The 13,096-nt window shown below is 40.5% G+C and overlaps 1 protein-coding gene across 3 annotated transcripts in view; it reads right to left on the reverse strand.

Annotated features, from left to right (window-relative positions):
- setd5 (SET domain containing 5) overlaps window positions 1–13,096 on the reverse strand; it is a 35,107-nt gene that overhangs the window by 17,138 nt on the left and 4,873 nt on the right. For all 3 annotated transcript variants that reach the window (XM_020639560.3, XM_065955366.1, XM_065955367.1), the window contains exon 2: window positions 1,846–2,114. In XM_020639560.3, coding sequence (XP_020495216.2) covers window positions 1,846–1,916 — 71 coding nt within the window. In that variant the 5' untranslated portion in view covers window positions 1,917–2,114. The remainder of the gene's footprint in view (window positions 1–1,845; window positions 2,115–13,096) is intronic.

The following is a 13,096-nucleotide window of genomic DNA, read 5'->3' on the forward strand; positions in this document are numbered from 1 at the left end:
CCTTAAATAAGGAAGTGATAGTTTAAAATAAGGTCACACAAAAGTATTAAGAAATCCTCTGGTAATAATTGTAGTTTTACGCAAGAACTGGCATTCAGGCAGACAACAGAATATTTCTGCTGTTTGAAGTTTCATGTCATGCCACTGCCTCTTTTAACTGTATTACCAAACAAGATGAAGGATTTAAGTGAGCTAAAGTAAGCAGCAGTTTGGCCTGTGGCCCTGCAATCCCGTTCAGAGGAGAGCGTCAGAGGGACACTGATTTTTTATATGAAACTGCTTCGTTTGGTTCACAACCAGTTTTTATTAAAGGGTCCCTTTTGTTCTTTTTGAGGGGAGGGAACGACCATTGAGCAGGGTTAGTTTACAGCGAGCCCTGCGATAAGTCCCACATTGCCCTCTGTGTTCAATGACGCAGCTAAAAACAAAATCATCAGACAATCGACTGATGATACTGGAGCTAACTTTGGGGTCTCCTCATCTGACGTTTTTAAAATCAACAACTTCCAGTGGAAAGCTTTAATAAAGGTCAATAAAGTGAGGATATTCTACTCTTCATGGTGATTTTAGAGGACATATTAATACGGCCCCTTAAGAGTGTGAAGGGGTTCTGCTGAGCATGACATAATGCCTAACAAAAGATATTATTTTATATCATCAGCCTAATGCAAGGATCAGTGATAGACTGCTTCTTTTTTGAGAAGCCCACGGACGTCCTCAACACCCATTAGAGGTGATCGAAAGGTAATCAACGATAGAAAGGAAAAGGAAATGTCCCAGCACTCATTAGCACAGTTCTGCCATCGCTTACATTCGGCTATTGATCAGAACATTTTTCCACCAACCCGACGGCTTAGATCTGATGGTGCGGCAACCAGAGGAGAGTTCACGAGGCAAGTAATGAATGCAGCCAGACAATAACTTAAACATGGATGAATCCCCGGTTTAACCAGATTACCTACAAACATGAAAACGACAGTGATCACACGTTATATCAACCCCTAAGATACAGAAGGGGAAAGAGCCTGCCAGTGCTTCCACTAATCTTTTTATCTGTGTTCTCTTTTTTGGGATTTTTCAGATGCCTCACATACCTCGAGTCTTTACGTCTTAAACTAAAGGTTATGCGAGTCAGTAACCTTACCTATTCATCAAATAAAAAATTGGACTTTTTGTTAAACAGACTGAATTAAACAAATCAAACTGTGTAAACTGTATGAACAAAATACTTCTCAACATATCAGAAGTGATTTGAACTATCTACACATTTTAGTGTCTGAGATAAGCGATGCATTTATGTGTCCTTAAGTTACACACAAAACAGAACGTTATGAAGTCTTCGATGAACCTAAGTTTGAAGACAAAGTAAAATAAAACTCCCAGCTTTCCACCTGTAAAGGAATGAAAACTCATGCCTTCAGTTTTTTAATTGATATTGTTCCAAACAATGACAAACAAAATGACGCAGCTGCTGCCTGAAAGTATCTCCATCGGGTTACATTAATCTGCATTTAAAAATAGTGCGCGGTAGGTCAGAAGTTATGTGCTGATCAGTCCCTTGGGCCCTTTCTTTGACTTTAAAACTCCCCTTTGTTATCTCTGCCTGCAGCTTTTCAAGTGGTGTTGACGATCAGGTTAAACAGGAAGTTTGTTTACAACCTGTGACACTATGCATGCTTTGTTTGCATAACAGGTGTCAACAAGTCTGTCGGGAGAGGTAAATGTGTCAGAGGTGGAATTGAAGGGTGAAAGAATAAAAATATGGCCTACGTTGTCTATGAAGCTTTTTTTGTAAGAGTAGGTCACATTCATCCGAGTCTCTATCCGCTAGTTGTGAGTACTTACTCTGATCCAGCAGCCATATCTGAGTAAGACGTTTCAGGTGTGGTGACTCCCAGCGCGATTACTATGCTCATGACGTCCAGCACAGCGACGCGAGGGAGGGGGTAAGAGGGGGAAGGAGGGGGTGGGGGCGGGGAGGGACAGGATGGGATGGGGGAGGGGGAGGAGGAGAGGTGAGAAGAGGAATCACAGGGTCCCAAGTACAGCAGCAGACCACTCTAGAGGTGGGGCGCCGCGGAGCCGTAGCCCACGGCTGACGGTCATGGGGGGACCTGAGGAGAGAGAGAGAGAGAGAGAGGAGATAGAGAAACCATCAGACATCCGCACAGACACAACCAGGATACAGGCAACAAACAGGCTGCTGCATGACTCATCATGTCATGTGATGTGATGGAAAAAACCCACACTTCACTGGCAAGCACTGCGGTGTAAACATTTTGGATTGATTCCCCTGACAGCTGATCGTCTGAATAAAATCTGTCATCTTTAATTACATGATAAATATAGTGAACACTTGATTTAATTAAAATCATCTTAAGAAGTGAGCCTTTAACAAAAAACATTGATACCATGATGCAACCATGACAAAGCATCAGCAACCACATTTACACAATCAACTGTGAAAGACTTTTCTGTGGGGTCGGCAGAAGTTTAAAGGCTGTTTGACCTCCTCACTTACCAACGGGTCAATAAGGGAAAGACACTTAAACTTAAAGTGATCGAGTTGCCTTTCATTTCTTCTTTTACTGACTGTTTTGTGAGTGACGCAAGATCCTCAAACATTTTACAGGAAGACATGAAAGGTAGCAGGAAGGGAAGAGTTGTGAATAATAGTAGAGTACAGCAAATGATTTGCCAACCAGCACAATACCTGTGAGCTTGAAATTAAACCACAGTAGTTATTTGAAATGCTACAAAGCATGGTCCACCTTCAACAAGACAACAGGCTGTGATTAGCAGCACCGTCTGTTACCACAAAAAAAAAAACAGATGTGCAAATGTGGAAGGAACAGAGCGGGGTTGTCACCAAGTCAATCCAACAACAGAAGGTCACCTTGGAGACAGCAGCATGACTTAAGTGAAGGGCAGTGTTATAAAAGGACAGGATATATGGCTAAATTCAAGGCCTGTTCTTTTTAATTATTTATACCAACTATTTAGAACCGAGCTGGGGTGGAGCGCTTTTAAGGTTTCTGCACATTTTGCTTGGAACAACGTGCAGTTATTATTATAATGCAAAACTTAGTTAATCTGAATGTTTTGAAATAATCCTTATTCATTATTTTTCTTATATGAAATGTGTACTGTATATGTTTGAGTGCTTTGATTTTAAAGTTTTATCTTTGGGTTTTGTATGCCTTTATTTGAGAGATAGGACAGTGGATAGAGTCAGAAATCAGGGAGAGAAAGAGTGGGGAATGACATGTGGGAATGGAGCCACAGGTGGGTTTTGAACCTTGGCCACCCGCTTGGAGGACAACAGCCTCCATAGTGGCGCGGGTGCACTAACCACTATGCTACCAGCGCCCTCCACTTTGAGTGCTTTTGTTGTTAAAATTGTGTGTTGCACATATTCTTGTCCAGGTCTCCCTTTAAAAATAGATCTCCCATCTCAATGGGACTGACCTGGCTAAATAAAAATAATACCAATTTAACAACCAAAATAACAATACTTGACTTGTATGGTGGTAACGGTTTGACCATGTGCCGGGTTGCCAGTTAGGTTTTAAGCCTAACAATACTGAAGTCATGCAAGTCAGTATCTTTTATGAAAAAGCAGAACTCTTCCAAGAAACCACACTGACATAACCAAAAAACACTAACCAATGAAGCATCACAAACAGTAAAATAAGTTTATATTTGTTATTTTTCCACACAAAAAAAGCAAGAGAGGAAAAAGAAAAGAGTTCCTTCTTGGAGAAAGTCCATACAAGGGAAAAAGGGAGCAAACAAAGACAATATATAAGATCCTATAATAGGGACACGAAACCCGTAGCATAGGTGACACACACGCACTGAAATGAGTACGTTAAAATATCAATCAAAGCACAAAAACCGATGAAAATAAAGATGTATGCATCATGAATGAAATGCAAAACACATAATGTAACTAACTACCACTAAGTAGTTGTTATAGTTACACAACATAAAACTGATACTGAATAAATGACTGGTCTGTTCAAGAATAGCAACAATCTGTCACATATAAACAAGCCCCGAAACACAATGTTAGTCTTAGTTGAACATTGACAGATGGTTATAAGGGCCATTAAACAGCTCCCCTACACAGGGAAAAACATCCTTCTCGCACGCCTAATAAAGACTAAAAATGTGCTGACTCATGTTGCCAACTACGGCTTACATGTGAGAAGCACTGATGAGAATTCATCTACGTCTAATAATACAACTTGATATGGACAAGATGTGTTAAGTCTGTGTCTCTTCCATACAGAGGGTCCAAGCATAGAGGGGAGGGGGCTATTCAAAGAGCAGAAAAACAACCAGGGGCTTTACAGCTCTGCTTACACTCAGCCTCACATAACTGTGCACTAAAACTAGGAACCAGCAGGGGGCGCCTTCCTCCCAGACGCCTGGAGGGGTGACTCATCCTACATCAGGCCCGACCCTCTTGTCATGTGACTGCTGAAACACTGACCCACACTCCTCTGCTTTCTCTCCAGCTCTTTCTTCCGTCTTCCCTGCTCGCTCACTCAGCCTCTCAGTCAGATACAGATGTTCAGACAGAAGAGCAGGCCTCCCTGTGCTCCATTCACATGCTCAGGAGGAGAGGTGTGGATTTTTAGAAAGGTTATCCCCAAGCAAACACATGCAGTTACGCTACCAAACAAACACTGACATGATCTGATTCACCACACTTCACCGTATAATAACCGCAGCCTTTTTTCTCAGACAACCCTCTTCGGTCTGAATGCAAAAACTAAAACAGTGTACTACTTTACTCCAGGTTTAAAAAATGGATAAACATAAATAATCTGGTAAATGTATTCTTCTAAGTAAATGCAACTGACATAACAATGGATCAGTGAAAATCAAGGCTGAGGCTATCTTTGGCAGTTGTCTACAGTAATAATAAGTATCAGACTGTTTCTCATAAATGTTCTTTTACCAGAATTTTCCCTATTTTATTGTGATGAATATCAACGTAACGATGTACGAGATTCCCAATGTTTACACTTTGAAAATCTAGAAAACAGGAGAGCAGCTTCTTTCACGGCAAAATAGGAACCCTAACATTCAATCACGGGCTGTGTTACGTACAGAGCCACAACAAGCAGATGCATGACATTTCTGTACGGGCCCCATGGCTACAGCGACTGCTGCCCTCGCTCTCCGGCACCGAGGCAACCACAGTCAGGCCGGGGACTTCCAATAATGTCAAGGTCAGTTCAGCTGTGCTCACTGTCAAATGGAGAATGTCAGTCCCATCCAGCTGGACACACACTGGTAGGTAGCAACAGAAATGTCAGCTGGCAGCTGATTAACAAAGCAGAACTCAAATGAGAACATGAGACATGGAGGTGAATATAGACAGAGATTGGTTTTTCGATATGGGGTTAGGGTTTGTTCCTCTTTGAGTTCACAGATAAGACCAGCATGAAGGGGCATAAAGAGTTAATATGAATCTGTAAGATACTTAGATGTGATGGCATAGAGTGGATCCCATGGTGCCCCATCCAAAAACCACTGGTGGTTGGTTTATTATCCCTGTGGTTGATCACTGCCTCACAAAAATAGCCAACCCGCTCCTACCTAACTCACAAAGGGAGTCACTATTTGGGCCTCTTCCAAAAGAGCCAGACGGTGAACTAGGGAGGTAAATTCCATACGAAGAAGGAAAGCCTTTCTTCTACCTCGCTCCCTCCTCCTCCCCCCACCTCCCTCCTTTCCTTGTTCGTTCCTCTGGCCATGAATACCGGGCTCAAATTACCGGCAGAGCTCAACAAAGTCTTTTCACTTCCACTAGAACAGAGGCCATTTTGGAGACAAGTCCAAGGGGGAGGGACATACACACAAAATGAACAGCAAAACCTCTCTCTCCCTCTCCCCCTTATCATCTCTCACATTACCCTCCCTCCCCTCTTCCTTTTTTATTTTAAACAAACAACAGCTCTGGCATATGGGCATTGTACTGCTCTAAAACAAACTATTGGAGAATACTTAAATATCTTAATGCGTCTCTTGGGTATTAAATTGATCAGAGCAAATGCACAACACATGACAGGCACAGAACCTTGTACAGACAGATGTCTACTTTCAGTTTTATTCCTGTTAAATAACAAACTGAAGGAGATGTTTTATCAATCAACAGCATACCAGTAGGTACACCAAAAACAGAACATTTTAATATCTAATGATCCGAAACACAACAAAGAGCAGATTCTAAAGCATGTGTTTTGTACAGTTTCTGATATTTAGTCTAGAATTAGTTATTTTTTACTTTGCTGCTAAGGTGGCAAACTTGAGAAATTACAGATGTGTGTTATCTATGATGGCGCAAAATCATGATCAATTTCAAAAGCACAAAACAAGCAGGAAACCCAATAACAACTGTACAGCAAGTTAATGTGTCGGAAAGGAGATTAAGAAACTAAAGTCCCCATGAAACACAACTTTGAGAGTATCTAACTGCTGTGTCGTGACGTATTTCCAACAGAAAAGTCAAAGAACCAATCACAAGATAGAAGGCGAGACACAATGTTGAGATAAGGGTCTGACCGATATGGGATTTTTTGGGAGATACCGATACCAATATTAGGGATAAAATGTATTCTGTTACTGATTTATCGGTCAACATCTTTATAAAAAGTATATAAAAAAATATTTGAAAAATCTACATAGAATCAGCACATATCAGAAAAAAAGGAGCTAATAACGATAATCATGTGACATGCTAATATCAGCCTATATTATCGGCTGAGTTTGGATATATTTGAGTGGATTGTTTGCAACGACAAAGCTTCATAATTGGTGGAAATATTAGTAAACATCCCTGAGAGCAGAATGAGTAATCAGACATTTGAAATGTTTTACAGGAAGATAAAATAATTATTTTGATGTAAAAGTACTCAGACAATGAAATGCTTTCGGCAGATAAATGAGCATTTTAAACAATAACGCTGGTTTAAAACTGTGAAACTTTATTTTTCATTTCAAACACAGTGTTAAAAAGAGTGTAGTTGGAAGACTGCTTTGTTTCTGGTTATTCACTGAGCTCTTGCATGGTATTATGACGCTGCTTACTAGATTACGTACGGATGTGAGATGTCATGGTACTGTTTCATAAAACGGTTGCTTTATCACACAGTGTGGCAAACAACATGACACTGCAATCTTTGTAACAGCCACACTTAAAGCTGAGCTTATCTAGACACTTTCTGCAGACTCTTGCAACTTTATAAGACAAGAAAAAATACAGTTCGGTTTCCGTTGTACCCTCAAACTCTCCTTTATTCACGTGCAGGAGAGACTCACTTCCCATATTAATTACTTCACATGGATATGTTACCCAATGGACCACTAACCACAAAGTAAAAGGCTCCATCATTAACACTACAGAAGTAGACGCATAGACAAAAGACAAGGTGCATTTTCCAGGTAAACAACCTCAAACAGCATGTACACTTGTTCAAAATAAGCTCACAGGGAAGTTCAGTCCCAAATGGGAGACTTCAAAGCAAGGTTAAAAAAAATGTTGAAGGGGAAAAAATATGATTTAAACATGAAGTCAATGACGAATGACGATACAGGGCATCTGTCTGGATCTGTACTACAACTAAGGGGGTAGTTAAACCTCTTGCAAAAATATACTTTGGCTTACCTGCCAAGTTGACGGATGAGAAGATCAATACTATTCTCAAACGTGTCTGTTACAGGTAACCATGGGAAACAGCTAGCCTTGCTCAAAGTGCTCCTTTAAAGCTGCATAACATTTTCTTCTGCTGTCAAGCTAAGCTATCTGACAGAGCCAGTTCTAGCTATGTTTGGTGTTTGCAAAACATTTTTTCATTGTGCAATTCTATGAAAGAGGCTTTTTTTTTTTAATATTTGTCTCCACAACATCACTTGAAAACTCCTGATGTGTTGGAAACACTGAACATGAAACTGCTTTGTTCAATATTTTTAAATTGGGGTTGTGTGTCCTTTCGTTTTAGGAAGGGACATGTGTTATCCTGCAAATTTCTGGAGAATTTTAAGAGAACTGAAATTCTCTCGCTCTGATTGTTCACACATGCACCTCACAGGGGAAGACTGTGACGAGAGGGAGGGTTCTCCTGAGGCAAGACATGGTTTACAAAGAACAATGCAGCAACAGTGTCAATAACACAACAGAATAATGAGAATATTTGACTTTATATCAACGCTATGTGTAGTTTGACAGAATCACGATATCAACAAAAGAGCAGAGAACAAACTGAAGAACAGAAGACGTAATGCAGCAGTTTAATTACATGCACAGAGATCGTACCGGACATGTCTCATGTACTCCAGCTGTGCATACAGTCTAAGGTCATGCAGCGATCGCAGGGACGTCACCTCCACATCCGGCTCGCTCGAGGTCAATTGTCCTGATTATATCTTGTGTTCTCACAGCTCACTCAGACACCCAGATTTGTAGAATGCAACTGCTTTCTGCTTTGTTTTTACCTATTTTTATCTCTATTTGGTAACATAAACAGCTGTAAGAATGTGTGTAGAGAACGTCAGCATTTGTAAAGATCGCATATTCTGAAGTTTATGAAGTAGGGTACATCAATTGTGTTACCGATTACATGTTGCTGATCTTTCACAGGCAGTCTAAGACCTCCACACTGAAGAAATGCACTTTCATGTCATGACTTTTTCTGCCCAATAAAACCCCTCTTCTCTGAATCAGCAGTTAGATATACTAGTTTGCCAGCATCATAGTTGTGATACAACAGATACACATCAGCTCATAACATCAATGGTACCACATTAATTGCCCATTACTTGATCATATAAAGGGCTGATATCAGCAAATTATACCGATGCGCATATCGTTGCATCTTTAGCCCACTCAACAGTGTCATCAGCGTAACAGCGTCATCTTCAAGTTAATCTAAGACATATTTCATCCTTTACAGTCAATTGTGCATTTCTCAATATCTCCAGATTTGATTGGATTTCGATTCTTGGGTTCACGATTTGTTTCAAACATTTTTGCATCAAATTGATTCCCGATTCACAATACATCCTATACTTTTTTACAAAGAGGTGCTCCTTTCGTGATCTGCTCCAGTCTGCTGTGCACTTCATCACTTGAGAGCTTCAAATTGTTATTTGACAATAAAAAGATCAATAAAATGTGTTTAAATGAAGTCAGCTTTTATGTTTGTAAAGTTACAATCAGCTGATTTACATAATGTATATACACAGAGGAAAACATCAAACAAAAATAACATTTACTTATACTTGAATATAAATAGAGTTTCAGTAGATCATACTGTAAATCTAAAGCCTACATGGTTGACGAGACTGAAGGCGACGGTCTTTCAAAACAGATGATGGTATGTTATTTTAATTGGCCGTTCTGAATTGGCTGCAGATCGGTAAAGTGACGCAGTGCGTGGGTCTGCAGTTCTTGTGTGTTGTTCCACTTATTTCAACTCCTGTCTCTGGTAAACGATGTGTGCTCGGGCATTTGAATCATACCTGAAGTACTTCACTTGCATTTTGCAGATGCGGCATATTAAATACTTGGGGTCAGACTTCCTCTTACACGGGGGGATTATATCCACAGTGGGCTCTAACGCTTGCCTTCAATGAAAACAGGACAGACTGAATGCCTTGATGCTCCACATACAGTACAGGCAGTATGTTATTATGTCTGAGAGCCATACATTACTGACGCTGAGCGCTAGCTAATGTTAACAGCACGACTGACGAGCAGGGACACCTCATGCTGCATCAGTGTATAACTGAAGGGTGGAGAGGGTGCACCAAGAAAATGCCAGCAGCTGGTTTGCCGAGCTCAAACTGGCTGTTGGTGAAAATCTACCAAGGACATATGAAAGTACATCTATTTTTGGATGTTTTAAGTCAAATCAGAATCTAAGAAATTAATAATTAAGATTCTGACGTGAATCAATTTTTTCCCACATCTCTTCATCACAGTATTGAAGTTAAAGAGCAAGAAACTGCTGCCGTATGTATTATCCTTAATTGCCATGACAACGTAACCTTCATCCTTGTGCATACTTGGGAACATCATTTATTTAAGGGCTGAGGTCGTTTGATCTTGTATATTAACACAAGAGAGGAAACTACAAACAAAAGGCAAATATGAATATACATATCAATATTCATTGAACATGCGTAGTGTCCATCTAGGCTTTAATCAGCAGCTACAGTAGTAAATTCACAATGCAGACAGGCTTTACATGACACTAGCAGACGGACAGGTTTCACACACACACACACACACGGATGGACACATCAACAATTTGGCTTTGAACATTATGTCCATACTCGCAGAGTGTCCACCTGTGCCTCGCCAAACCTCCACAACACATCCAGTCCAGTGAGATTACACCAGCCCCCTCAGTCTGCCCCCGCACACATGCTTGCTGTACAAGGCAGGATATGAATATATCTGCCATTCCCCAGCACTGCGCAGGTCGAGCTGCACTCTCTGAGCTACAGCAGGAGGAAATTGAAGATGAAAAACAGGCAAATCAATAGAGCCTGGCTCGAGGGCCAGCGGGATACGTGGCCAGAGGGAAAGCAAAGCTCATTGTAGATCTTATTTCACACTCACCCAAACACAATTTACAATATCATGAGGTAAAAATACTCAAATGCACAAATTATACTAAAGATTTAAGACGTCCCCTTTGTTGGCTTCATATGATACAGAACATACTGAACTGTATCACCTGTCAGTTTACTGATAGCTCGGCTCTTCAGGGATTAACAAAAGCAAAACGGGGAAAAGAATGAGGAAATTAAAGATATAGAATGATGATTCACAAAATGTTTTATAAATATACAGAATAATTAAACATTCTTAAATAAGAATATTTAATTACTCTGTATTTTAGCATATAATCAAAAATATTTTTAAAAAATATGTAAGGAACACAAAGGTGACAAACATGAAAATAAAGTATTTAAATAAGTATTTATTTATGGGTTTTAATTGTCAGAATCCATTGTCATGGTGACAGGACGGGCACAAAAAAGAAGCAAACACGAGGAGGCACTCACAACACAAAAACAACACTACTACTTCACCATTTCAACCACCACTCTGTTTAAATTGTGTTGTCTTCCAAAGTCTCCCTTACAACAGGCTAAGTAAAACGATAATGTGATGCAGTGGAAGAGACTGTTTCTCTCTGCAGCAGCACAATCACAGACCTTCACTACGGTTACACTGCACGCTCTGAGGGTGTCTGAAACAGACATGGCTGCAGAAGAGCTGGTTGAAAGCACTCCTGGAGCAAGCTGCGATCAAATTGGCCAACTGTTGGGCTAGAGCAAAAATGATGAACAGCCATGATAAGCCTGCACAGGCTGGAAATGTGAATGTAAAGAAAGGACATACAGAATGATGATTACATCATTGGCAATATAATACATCTAATAATAAAAATTATAAATTATGTGAGTAAGGCAATTTGCTGCCTTTGTGAGCCTTTTTGTCTAGCGATGTGTACTTACATCAACCTGTCATTCTATGTTGTTACGTTGGAGGTAGAGATAGATAACAATACCATTAAGCAGTCAGTGTTTAAATTAAACACACATTCAAATCCCTGCCATAAAAGTTTGTATATTCTCAATTTTTTAAATAGATACAAGATTTATGAGAATCCATGCAGCACAAAAAACTCAATTGTACCGACATATTTTTGCACCTTTACTGGAATATGCTTCAAGTCTTGCAGCAACGTTGCTGTTGTCATGCTAAGCAGGCAAACATACTGGTAGAGCAGCGAGGCACGCCATTAACACACCAGACCAGGAATGAGGGACGCACAATGGAAAGCACTTGCTATTTAGGTAAAATTAGAGGGGTGTGAGAGAGAGCAGTCAACAGCTAGGTCAGCACATCACAAAATCAAACCATGGGTATCGGAAACATCTGTTTCAGGGGGGAAAAAAGCCAGCCACTGAGTAATGTGGAGGAGGAAAAAAAGGTAGAAATACTGTTGCCTATTTGGGCCTGACTACTTCCTTCTGATCTGCCTCTGTTTCCCTCTGAAATCAAATTAAAAGCAGGCTTTTCTGTGGAAATAATTAATGCTTACGGAATGCATGAACAAAGACAGCTGCAAGACTTAAAAGGACATTTTGAAAACAGAGATACTCGAGTCAGAGCTGACACTAGATCTTCACATTGTGCATCTGATATTTAGGACACACTCTTCACAATAGCAGTAGTCCCTGTAGGACATGTATAGTCTACTCCCAAATGTGGGAAGGAATGTTTTCCTAATAACAGTCAAGCAGAGGCATGAAGCCAAGGACAGCCATCTTGTTGTTGGATAAGCTCCTAACGTAAACCAGAGATAGCCTCTGTCTCTCATTCTTGTTCACACTGCATGACAAACACATTTACATCACATTTCCATTTCCTCTTTTGGCTGGGAGTCTATTCCAGAGCGACACGAGGGCTTGCCCTGGCTCCACCTCGTGACAACATTTGCAGCATAACACATACATGAGACTAACCAATGCAGGATTTCAAGGTGTCGCTCAAAGGGGGGGAAAAAACACTGAGGTTGCCATTTTGAACTGCTGTGGAGCTTTTTACTGTCTCACTCTGAGTTGAATTCATGAAGTGATCACAGGAAACCACAAAAGCTCTCAAGGAAAGGAAACTAAAACTGTACTAATATTAAGGAGAAAGTCTTTGTGTGTGAATAAAACAACATCCAGCTTTAAGAGTGGAACGAATCTAGGTTCAAACAGTTCAGAAGTGCTGCTCTATTTTAAGACCAAGTCTGTTTAGGCATGTGAATGGCCAAGATGAAGCCTGTTGACAAAAAGGGAAACTCCCACCTCACTTATACCAACAGGAACCATTTGCTCAAGGTGACAGAGCAAGGATCTTTTGAACAAGAAAAACCTGGCACTAGACATCCAGTTACCCTTTTGTTTTTAGAACTGCCGCTGTGTATTACAAAACAAGACAGCTGTGAGCAGGTTGGTGTCGAGTGGCTCAACTTTGGTGCAAAAAAGCTTGTGGTTGTTTTCCTTCTGCCCTGCT

The sequence above is a fragment of the Labrus bergylta genome, chromosome 5 (assembly GCF_963930695.1).
Source record: "Labrus bergylta chromosome 5, fLabBer1.1, whole genome shotgun sequence".
Lineage (NCBI taxonomy): Eukaryota > Metazoa > Chordata > Actinopteri > Labriformes > Labridae > Labrus > Labrus bergylta.